Below are 12516 nucleotides of genomic sequence, written 5' to 3'. Positions count from 1 at the left end.
GAATAATAAAAAACAAACGTCTTTGTCGCTCTGACGAAAGGAAAACCTGCAAAGGAACCTTGTAAAATATCTCGTTATAATTGGTAGATCGTCCATGTTGCTAACGTTCCAAAAAAAACTGTCTTTATAAACTCAAATCTATAAATCGTAAAATTTATTGTGCTAACTTGCTAAAATTAAAACCAGTTGGGAATAATTGGTTTTAAAAACATATTCTTATTATAACACGATAGTATTTTGTTTTAATAAGCAGAGTTTTTTTTTATTTTCAAAATAAGTTTTCATTTGGGTGTGTGCATAAAATACAAAGAACATCTTGTTCGGTACTCTATTGGACCCTGTTATCACTCAACTGTAAATTTGAATGCGCTCTATGAGGCATTGACAAGAGTAACAATGTTTCATTTATTTTTACGCATTTCTATTTTTTGCTCATTAATGAATGTTTTGTTGTTCATTTTTATCTGTGAATTGTGTTCAGTTCAGTTTTTTCACTGTTGTGGTTCTGTTTTCATTGTTCTTTATTTTCACTTTGTGTTATCATTACTTCTTTGAGTCTTTTTTTAATGTGAAGAACCAATTTTTTTTTATGTCACTCTTCCAGATGGCCTATTAAAGCTTTGAGTTTATCTATCCTTATCATTTTTGCGATACTAAAAAAAAAGTGATTTTTTTTTAATTGTAATAAAGGAAGGAGTGAACTTGTCACTTCTCTAGCAATCTTATTGTGCCTGCAAATATCCCAGTCTAACAATATTATCACAAATACCCCAAACATTCATACTATAATCACGGAGCTGTTTATATTTCTTTTTAGCAAACCTACAGGCAATTATTTGGCTCATTATTACTTAATTCGCTACACAACCGAATTTAATACTTAACAGAAGCTCACATCTTGTACAAAACCTAAATTAAGACTTAAGGAAACCAAAATAGATCTATTTACTGCAGTGTATCTGATTTATAACCGAAGAATTAGCTCCGAGGTTGGAGGTAGAACCTCAGTACGCTGAGCCACCAACTTAGGGCAAAATTTAAAATGTCATAAGTAAATAAGTTCACTTTCAAAAATTTATTTGGAAAAGGAAGTTCAAATGTGCCCGACCCAAATATGGAAGAAATGTGAAAAAGTTACCTTTTATAATTAACCACTACTTAAACCAACATTTGTGTTTAATACGGAAGTTGTAATAAAACATTTGAGGCCTAAATGTTCTAAAACTAAAATTAATGAAGTACATGCTTTGTTGGTTTATTGAATTCTCAGTCTTGAATGAGTTTTTTTTAATTAACATAAATTTTTATAAAATTCTTAGTATCTGATGATCTTACATTAGCTCTTACTAAAAATCTTTCATCCGTTACATAATATAAAATCGTACATGATACAAAACGTTCTTGTTATGAGGGGCTTTATCTGCAATACCGCAAACTCAGCTGAATAATAAGCGGTTATCTGAAAGAAATGATCTCATTATTCTGGAATCTATTCTCAACAAATTCTATCTATTTGGTTTGAAACAACAGATATACCAAATCGTTGCAGCTTTTTAGAATCATTCAAACATATTAGATTCAATAAGAGTACGTCAGTTCTAAATTAATAATAAAAATACGGTTTGGACTTTTAGTAACTGGCAACCAGATTTATCATATGGGCTATTCTAATAGTTATTTAAAAACTCTTCAGTTTTCAAAAATAAGTATGCAGAATTTTAAAAAAAGTTTGGTCAAATTAATTTTAACGCACAAGTCTAAATAACGAACAAAAACAATAAAAACAGACCCTTATGGTTTTTAGAAATTCTTTCTCCCCCCAAAAAAGTGAAAATTTACAATTCTAATGACCAGTTCATTAGATTTCGTTGTTTGATTAGCAAGGAAATTTTGATATTTGGAGTTTCTTGTCAACTTTTGAAGAAGAATACTTCGCTGCTATTTCTGGTTACTATCTATAGATTCAGTGCTTAAAATATATGTATATGTTTCGGTAATAAGTATGCACTAAACCAATAATCTCTATCAAATGATCTTACAGTCATAGAGCTTTGTAGCATTGCTAGTATAAGGTTTGGATATCTGCCAGACATTTCCTGAGCTTAATAACAAAAAGACATCACAGAAGCACCTAACTCGTTCCACCTCTTATAATAAATTCTGACCTTAATTGAAAATGATTTATCAAAACGCCAAAAGTCCCAGGAAATATTGGCACTACAACTCTCTACAAAGCTTGATGCGCCATCATACTATAATGAGCCACAATGAACTGGCTTAAGGATGATAATCTAGGTAACCAGAACAACTTAGCATCGCCTGGGATGTCATCAAGGTATGCCTCCATCACTCATCCTTTCATCTTATCCATTTTTCTTTTTTACACAATTATTTCGTTTTTTGTGTGTTTAAACATCAATAAAAAGATCCAAAATTGTTCTTTTTTCTCAAGTTTCATTCTTTATGGAAGAGGGCTCCGTAATTTCATTAAATCATTTCTTTCGCAGACAATTACAGTCTTACTTTGCATAAAACATTTTCAGATAACAATATTCAAAAAGCTAATCCCAAAGAATTGTTGCAAGCAAGCGGTTAAAAAGGGTTTTTCTTCAACATTCAAAGCTTCTTCAAAATGTTTGAAGTCATACAAAATAATAATCTTATGATAGAAGAATTTATACAATCAAATAACTCACTGTAACTCAGTTATTTAATGGCAAAAATATATGGAATAAGCAAACTTTTCTATAAACGATATTTTGTTCAGGTATACGATTCACGTAGGCTTTCATTGATAGCATTGAAACCAAATAACCAAACAAAAATTCATTGAACGATAAAATGTTTATTCTAGGAAAGTGATTGAAATGTTCCATACAAGATCGTTCAAACATGAAGAAAGGCCAATGTTGGATAAATGTGTAGTTAACTTCCTTTTAACTTGCTTTGGGTCTCCTTTATAGGTATTCCATTATGCTCCCATCAAAGGGTAATTTTTGAATTATGCAACAACTTCTTTTCCATAGGCTATGACTTACTACTGCAGTACAATTTTTTTTTTTTTGTTAAGAGAATGAGAAAGAAAAACCTACCTGATGAAAAAATATTTTCCTATTATTACAGACTATAATATTATACTTATTTCACGCCTTTTATATTGTTGGGAACTTTCTTTAAGATATTTTTCACTCATTAGAAACTTGGATTTTTCTTTGATTTATTATTTGTAAATGGGTACAGTATTAATGTCATGACATCACTAGTTAATAATCTCTAACAAAGAAAGTTCGTCTAATTTTAGGAGGGAAAAATCCACATGCATTTGCTCTTATTCATAAAAATGTTACCACTTTTTGCTTATTGTTGCGCCCCAGAAAGTACTTATAATAGCAATATCAATTTTCAACTTTTCTGCTATTTTCATACATACTGCCTTGCCCTGAACAATTGCAAAAATCATCTGGGGGCCTCAAAACAAGATATTTTCTATGAAATCACAGAAGCGAAAATCTGTACTTTCTCGTAGAAGAGAAAATAAAAAAATTAATAAAATTTAAAATTTCACCTTTGTTTTTCTCGGCTTTTACTGCAGAGAAAAAATTAAATTATGGCAACCATATAAGTTCAAGAAATAGCTATGCTAACCAGAAAAATGTATTGTCTTTTTTCAAGCAAACTTGATTACTTTTTAACTTCTTTTTACTACTCAGCTTTTGAAAAAGCTAACATAATATCTTACAAAGCTTATTTCGGAAGCTATCAAACTGTCCAAATTTCGCTATCAATCACTCAAGGAATAGAATTATAAAACTTACTAAATAACTAACAATTATAACTAACTTACTGAACTCAAAATTTAACACATAAAGTGATATAAAAGTAACGTGTGATTAAATTGACAGTCGTTACTTCTTACGTCGTTTTATAATTTTTAATTGATATGTTTGATTAATGTACATTGATGCATTTTTACAGAAACTTATATTAAAAAGTTTATAAAATGCAAGTTCAGAATAAAGATCTATAGCATACTGAACTCTGTTGGGTTGCGTTTCAACTAAATGAATCTTTTCGTTTGTTTAAATGCAGATATCTCTAGAAAATTATTTTAGATTTTTTTGATACGTGGATTTTGTTTAGTAAAAAAAAAAAAAAAAAAATTGACCCCTCTTGTTCTTTTTCTTGATTTCCAATCAAAATCTAAGTTACACTATCTCTTTCTTACATGTATTTTGAAAAGTTGTTAATTTTAAGACATTTTCTTGTTTCACCTTATTACCCTGTTCATGAAACACTTGTACATGAGCTGGTAAAACATCTTTTTTGAGTTAGATTAGACTAGTAATTATTGTAGGGAACTAACTTTTGGATTTTCATATAATAGACTTTTTAATTGTTATATTTTTTAGAAAATAAATATACTAACAATAGTGTACCTAAATAAAATTCTTCGCAGCGATATTGCTGCTGATTTTTTCAGTCTCGTGGACCACACTGGAACTCTTCAAATAAGCCTCATGTTCAGACTTCTCCCAGTAACCCCTAAATCTTAAGGTTTTTCCCAAAAGATGTTTCGATAAAATTGACAAAAAAAATTTATGTACTATTGAAATTCAAAGTTATAATAAAATCAATGTTGACGTATAGAAAAAATGTTCCAAATAAATTTACTTTGTAAAAAAACACTTCGGCTTTACCGAAAAGCCCGTGATGAAACTCTTTTGGTTGTTAATTAGTATGTGACATTTGAGCTTCTTTGAGAACTCAAACATTTTGTTTTTAAACAAATACCAATTATCTGCTTTTTGAAGTGTTCCAGCAAATAGTGTCGCTTCTTTGTTTTTCAAATTTATATAAAAATATTATTGAATTTAAATATTGATCTCTAAAAATGTTAAAAGTTTTCAACTTAAGAAATTAGTTGAGACTGGTTCCTAAAGTTGCTTTTGGGGCTAAAGGCTACAGTAGGAGTAAAATCTTAATGTTCAAGCTAAAGAAGGTCTGTGTGAAACTGCTAAGTGATAGAAGAAGAAGGGGATGACACAGATTAATGGACGCCCTGTAGCTCTGTTAAAAAAAAGGCAATTTTTTTTAAATTTTATTTATTTATTTTTCATTTTTTGTGCATTAAGAAAAATCAGTATTTTATTCCAAAAACATGTGTTTTTATTAATCTCATGTACAAACAACATTAAGCAGTTTGATTCTTTCTTTGGTCCATATATTGGGTTTGCATATATTAGGTATGGTGTCAGTCTATATTCTATTGCCAGCAGGACTGGTATACAACAAAAGCCGCATGTCGTCTCGTAATTAGTCCTAAGTGGTGGAAATGATTACTAAGACAATAATGACACTAAGCGATCTGAAACTGGCTACAAACTCTCAATGCATCCTCAACGAACGGATCAGTGTGGTTTCTATGATCATCTATAGTTCGAACATTAAGATTTTTGGTATATTGTCCATACATTAGCCTTTAATCCGAAATGAATGAATGAATAAATATTTAGCGGTTTGTTGATTACAGACCTGGATTTCATCATGGATGCAAGAAGAGACTATTTTTTTAAAAAAATGTTAAGACCACTTTTATAAATTGTAGTCAGTTTTATAAATTTGTCGCATTATATATGGTTAAAAAGTTTATCAGAAAGGTTTACCAGGGTGATGAAATTTTGACAAATTAAACAAGGCTTGCTTCAACGCTGAATGCGCCGAACTATGTTTAATATACTGATTGATGAGGTGATTGAAGCATGTGAAGTAATCACAGCAGTTAATGTGATTTATGATGATGACTTAATCATCTGGTCAACGAGTAGCTAAGTTGAGGCTCTGGAAATCATGTTAAATGAGGCCCTAATCAACCAGTAGGACAGTTCTCTTTCAAATCAAATAGTTATTAATCTACAAAAAACGAAAATTTAATTATTTAAGGCTGCCTATTTAGGGGTCAAATTGACGCCTAGCCATGGATGGATTAAACACGTCAAGAAGCTTTCGAAACAGGGCAATAAACGATACAGACTTTGTAATCGATTAGCAAGATCAAAATGAGGCCTCTAGATATTAGCCAGCTCTTACTTATTCTTTACCCAAAAAATAAGTCTGGACTGCCGTAGAGTACAACACAGAGCACACTAATTGTCACAAGATTATGGGAACAACGTTGAAGCACGCGTTGAGGATGGGTCGAGATTTTGTGGACAGTTTCAGATGGCTTACTCGTCACTATTATCTTGTAAACATCTCCTCCACTTAGGACTAATCACGAGTCCAACATGTGACTTATGTAGTATACCAGCTTCGGTTGGTACTAGAATACAGATTGAGTTCGGGTATGAATTTAACTAATTCAAAAAGAACAACTCCTGACTTTAAACTTTACCCAAGAGTGCCGCTATAAATTCAAACAAGAAGCAGTGACTGCAAAATATCTAAATTGAATAGAAATAGAGATCATTGAATTATAAATAATCTTCATAAATAACAATCTTGTTAAAAACAAATTACTTTTTTCTCTTTTTTAATGTAAGATGCATAGTTATTTGCACCTGGAGCCTTTTTTAGTACACTGTTGGCCTCCGAAATCGTTCTCTTGCTGTAACTTTATTTCACTGAACAATTAGCTTAAGATGCTGCTATGAAGATCAAGTATAAGAGATGGCTGAACTTGAATTCAGGAACTCCAAATGGAAGTGTCCAAGCTGTAACCACTCAGCAAACCTCTTTCCTAAATTTATCATATTTTACAACATAAAAATGCTATTTTTTGATCATTTTCTTTATGTTGCAGTTCCAAGCAGCACTGTTGCAGAGGTGGAACCTGCCAAATTTTATGTGCCCTTTTTGCCCATTCGTCCAGGTGCTCAGCGTCAATGTTAGTGTATTCACACTGACGGCCATTGCTGTAGATAGACATCGGGCAGTCCTTAACCCATTAAGGTTAATAAAACTTTGCACTCTTATTGCTATTCAAATAAATATCCGTTTGGCTTATTTAAAACCATAATTGAATATTAATAATAGGTGTAAAACACTTGCATTATGATAATATTAGTCTAAACAGATTCCACTTTCCTTTTTAATGTCAAGTGAATTTATTATTTAAAATATTAACACCTTTAGTTTTAGATTAATAAAGTTCTAGTTAAATTTAGATTTCAATTAGTACTTTCATAAGAGAGCTCTTACACTTGGCTTACAGACCCTTTACTGTAAAGAGTATGTAATATCAGAAAAAATAATTAAATATCATATATAACTTTTTAAGATAATGTAATTTGTTTCAATTAAAATAAATAAAATTGTTTAATTTGAATAATTGTTGAGCACAATTAATTATTTGTAATTTTCTTACTTAGGTATTTTAATACCAATCACAGTTTTAACAATCACAAAAAAATCCACTTCTTTCTTGGTCTATGGTGATTCCAAATTAGCCATTATATAAAGGTTTGTTTTTATGTAGTGGGTAGTTTGTCAGTTAGTGTGTATAGTTTTAAAGTTACTGTCCGTGTGGTTGCGTGAGAATTAAATTGTAATTTTATTTTGTCCTAATGTAGTTAGGCAAGTCTGGGTAAATATTGGGATTTAGTATAGTCAGTATAGTGTTTAAGTTGGTCGGAAGAGTTCGTCTTTAATATTGCCTTCCACAGCTGATCCCTCCGTTCTTGTTCTTGCTGCAGGCCAATATTCCGCAGTACAATAACATCTCCGGCTGTTAATTTCTTGTCGCAGGAGCAGATCTGTTTGAATGCCAATATATGCCAATTATATAGCAGGATGGTGAGGTGAGTAGTTGTGGTCACAACCTGCTCATAGTACAGTAAAATCCTCTGTTTTCTGAAAATACTGTAAACCATGGTTTCACTGGTATGGAGGACTGCATAGAGGAGTCGAATTTTCCTTTAACTGTTTTCAAGATTAAGTAAATTTCCTCCCATTTTCTGCTACAGATTTTGAAAGTTTTTTAAATGTAAGGTTGTTAGTTACCCAATCACAGGTTACTTTAAAGAAAAATCGCTTCTTGCTAAATTGTTAATATTTTAAAAATAAATCTTAGCAAATAATTTCAGTGAAGTAGAAAAATATAAGATGGCGAGAATAATGCTGAATCGTTTGACTCAATAGAATCCATGTTGTTTGCTTAACAAACTTTCCGCAAATATATGTTAATTAATAAAAGATTTTGCTTGAATTTTAGCATCTCATTCTAGTAATTTTCAATACAAAAATTTCACTAAAAATAATAAAGCTAGTTTGCTTAAAAGTAAATTTTTGAAATATGTTTTTAGTGCTCCACCCTCAAAATTAAGAGCTAAAGCTTTATTGGGCGCTATTTGGATTTTGGCTGCTATCCTTGCAACACCAATGGCTGTAGCATTAAATGTAACTTATGTTGAAGAAAATGATCATGGTAAATATAAAAATAACAAGTTTTGAACTGCCGCATTTCACCCAGGAATTCTTTCTACTTTTTCTTGTTTTCTACTTTTAATTCTTTTTGTTATCTATTTACCTCATCCATTCCATTTATTGTACAAAAAGAGCTGCACTGTTTATTATTAAAAAGTTCAATTATAAATTGTTTCAGTTGGTCATGTTTACACCAAACCATTTTGTATAAATACAAAACTGTCAAATAACCATATGATGGCCTACAGGATGATATTGGTATCAGTCCAATATCTGACACCGTTGTGTGTCATATCATATGCCTATGCAAAAATGGCACTCAGGTTGTGGGGATCAAGAGCTCCTGGTAATGCTCAACATTCTAGGGATGCAAATTTAATGAGAAATAAGAAAAAGGTAATTATATACTATGTCATTTTTAACTTACTTTGTATTACCTAAATATGTATTTAAAAAAACAAGGGACTTAAATAATTTTGTCAACAAAAAGTTAATGAGGATTTGAATTTCAGCAAAACAGCAGAAACTTATTAAATAGTGTTCCCAAGAACTCTGTACCTGTTCTCTCTCCTCTTAATCCCTTTATCTGTATAATACTTACTCTCCACACCTACTTTAAAATATGTCTAAGTAAATGTGATAAAGAAACTTTGCAGGTAAATATTATTTCAATCTTTTTCCTCGTTGACATCTAAAGAAAATGTAAGAAATAAAGTGTTATTTAACAAGACTGTATTATTTAGAGTTTAATTTATAATTAAAACTCTTAACCTCGTGGTGTTGAGGGTTTTGTACATTTCAAAAATTATAAATAAGTATTACCCTAAACTCGTCGACCCATTCAAAATTAAGTCAGAATGTGATTTTTTTTGTTTACTTTAGTGGTTCAGTAAAGTTTTTGATTACTTCAGAAAAAAAATCAACTAAAAAAGGTGAAGACTTTTATTTAGAAAAAAGATTTGTGTAAAACAAAACTAAATAATTGTAATTTTTTTGAAAATAAGTACTGAAAATTTCTCTCTTCTCTTTACTGAAAACGTTTTATTCTTTCAATCGCAATTGTATTCGAGCATAATTTTTTTTGTAAGGAAAGAAAATATGAAACGAGAGTCGCAGCGAATCATAAAATAAATGAAAATATCATACTTTCTTGTAATGTACCTACAAGATAATTTTATTATTTATAATTATTTTGTTAATAAACATGTTATTTCATATTAGTGCAAAAACGTTGAAAATTTTCTATTTTCTAGGTAATCAAAATGTTAGTTATAGTGGTGGCTCTATTTGCAATATGTTGGCTTCCATTACAAACTTACAATGTTTTACAAGACATATTTCCACAAATTAATGGGTAATTATTTTTAAAATTATGGTAAATCGAATGTTTTGATTTTCGTAAAGCAGTATCTACGTCTTTTACTTTTCTTATTATCCTTATAATTAAGTGATTTCATTTTAGGTACAGATATATTAATATAATTTGGTTTTGTTGTGATTGGCTGGCAATGAGTAATTCCTGTTACAATCCGTTTATATACGGTATTTACAATGTAAGTATAAATTTTTTCATTTTTTTACACAGGTACTCTAAAAATTCTAAACATCGGCTCATTAAGAGCAATACTTCCTTCAACCCTTATTCTTCCTTTATCAGTAATTCTTTTTGATTACAAATATTGGTATTAAATTTAACAATTTGCTTTAAAATTTAAATTTATATAATAATTTTACTCATTATAGGAAAAGTTTAAGCAAGAATTTCAACAACGATGCCCGTTCAGTAGAAGAAGAAAGTGGACTCATGGTTTTGGTGCCGGTGGTAGTGACAGTTTAGATCTAGATAAAACAATACATCGTTTTGGTAGTGTTAACCGTAATTCGTCTCGCTGGATAAGATACTCATCCCGTGTGCAATATACTCCAGCACAACATTACATTTACCACTGTGCCAATTCCAATACTGTACACCACAGTTCCCAATCAGAAATAGAAGAGCTTTGTCTGTAAATACTATTATTACAATTAACTTGTGAACATCTTGCTTCAGAAATATTATGCAGTGTAACAATAACTTTTGGACATTTTTTATGAACCAAAATTTTTACAAATATCTGTAGATTTAGTGACGAAATTATTGTCGGAATTCACAATTGTATTTTCACATTTTCAATTGGAATTCTAAAATGAAATGAATTAGGTATTCGTGGTACGTTTCCTTATATTTTCCTGCTTCTGAAGTTAGGTGTGCATACCCTCGAAAATCATTAACAAGTGTGATGTATTACCCTAAAGAGCTAGAAAATCTCTAATGGACAGCATTTAACTGAATATAATTTTTGGGGCACATTTAAATAAAACCATTTATCTCAAATGAGTCGCTGTACAAATGTAAAATGTATATACGTATTTGTAAATTGTATTTTTTATATTAATGAAGGAAATTAAATAATTTACTATCAAACCAACAATATTGTGATAGAGTCTAGTCTTAAGGAGCTGCGCATCATCAAACGTGCTGTTTCAAATTGTATGGGATGAAGTTATATTTAATATATTTCATTGAATAATATTAGATTTTAGAAAGTGTATGAATGAATTTATTCGTTTGACAGGTAATTTTTATTATATCTCTACAATAAATTTCAATATTTTATTTATTTATAACTATTATTATCCTATTATGATGTTGTGATTAAATGTTTCTTAGAAAACCGACCAATGAAAATTAGTAAATATTGCTCATGGAGACCTGTAAATAGATAAATTGTATTGAAATATACGTTTTGATAAAATATGCGATAAACATGTTTAAATATTTAATTTCTTTTCTATTTACTTTTTACTTTTACAGCACAAATGCCCAGCAGTGGTAACATGTTTTTGAAAAAGTTTTAGCAAAATTTTCGTTCACAATTTTTATGCATATATTTTTTCAAAGAAATTCTTTCGTACTTCTAGGTAAAATCCAAGCCTTCATACATTTTTAGATGTAAAAAAAAAAAATTAGCAATTAGTGAGTTCAGAATACATTATCTTCTTTTCATAACTAATAAAATAGCAATAATGTTTGCTGAGGTCCCTTTACTACATCCCAGACTCAAAGCGCAAATATTGGATATTAAATGTTAAAATAATTTTAAAAATGTAGGGAAAACAACAAATTTCAGAATGCCAAATGCTTTATTTTATGCAGAAATCTAGACATTTTGGTGAAAAATGCAGTCTTTACATTTTTAGTGGGAAGAGTGAGGACTTATAATTAATTAGACGTCGATAAATATTAGAGAAAACTTTAAATTATTCGTAACTATATTATATGTTATGTATACAAATGCGGAGCTAACTAGAATAATATTTGAATATACACGATGAGATTAAATGAATGTAGTAGTCGTATCTTAGAATAATGAGCAAGAACTCTTATGTTTTAAGAATGTTGCATTATAGAGATTCAATATGGAGGTAGTCTAAGAAGTTGTTTGGACAGAAGTTGTTTTGGTCTTGCATGAGTTATTTTTTTGAAAAATATTTAAATGATAGTAATTACAATTGTGTCAACCTTTTTATACAGTCTCCGATTGACTGCAGACTCAGTTTAGAGCAGAGGACGATTGTTTTTTTCGATTCCATTTTTCAATTGAGTTTCCTCTTCATTAATTCTCTCATTCCTCTTTCTATCAACATCCCACTGCAGCTCTGAGTTCTTCTCAAATTAGTAAAAGAATGTTGGGTCTTTACTTCTAGTAAAATGACTGTAACGAGATAACAATGCCAGAGGCTGGAAATTGCTGATAAGGCTTAGAGGGAAATGAGCACTTAATTATTAAACACTTAATTAAAAAGCAGCTTAATTATTTTAATTAATTTCAATAATTAAAACTTAATTTTGGTAATCTGACCTAACCTATATAATTTTATTCATTCCAACCGAATTTAAGATCATATTATCACGATCACAAAATGTAGTCTGCCCATTTCTCAATTATTTTAGATTTACACAAACTGAATTTGAAATGTAATTAAGCTGACTCGTCAAGTACATTTTTTTAAAGAGGAAATTAAGGTCAGAAATTTTACTAAATTCGCATAAGC

General features: G+C 30.0%; 1 protein-coding gene across 4 annotated transcripts in view; it reads left to right on the top strand.

Moving 5' to 3' along the window:
* LOC141456829 (RYamide receptor-like) overlaps positions 1-11235 on the top strand; it is a 110082-nt gene extending 98847 nt beyond the window's left edge. For all 4 annotated transcript variants that reach the window (XM_074133124.1, XM_074133132.1, XM_074133143.1 and 1 more), the window contains 6 exons: positions 6800-6948; positions 8301-8422; positions 8600-8817; positions 9675-9775; positions 9884-9974; positions 10165-11235. In XM_074133124.1, the coding sequence (XP_073989225.1) occupies positions 6800-6948; positions 8301-8422; positions 8600-8817; positions 9675-9775; positions 9884-9974; positions 10165-10431 (948 nt within the window). In that variant the 3' untranslated portion in view covers positions 10432-11235. The remainder of the gene's footprint in view (positions 1-6799; positions 6949-8300; positions 8423-8599; positions 8818-9674; positions 9776-9883; positions 9975-10164) is intronic.
* The last annotated feature ends 1281 nt before the right edge of the window (positions 11236-12516 follow it).

The sequence above is a fragment of the Rhodnius prolixus genome, unplaced genomic scaffold, assembly GCF_049639745.1.
Source record: "Rhodnius prolixus isolate KJV_2025 unplaced genomic scaffold, Rpr scaffold_1, whole genome shotgun sequence".
Lineage (NCBI taxonomy): Eukaryota > Metazoa > Arthropoda > Insecta > Hemiptera > Reduviidae > Rhodnius > Rhodnius prolixus.
The sequence above is the reverse complement of the archived record's forward strand: the minus strand, read 5'-3'. Positions and strand labels throughout refer to the sequence as shown.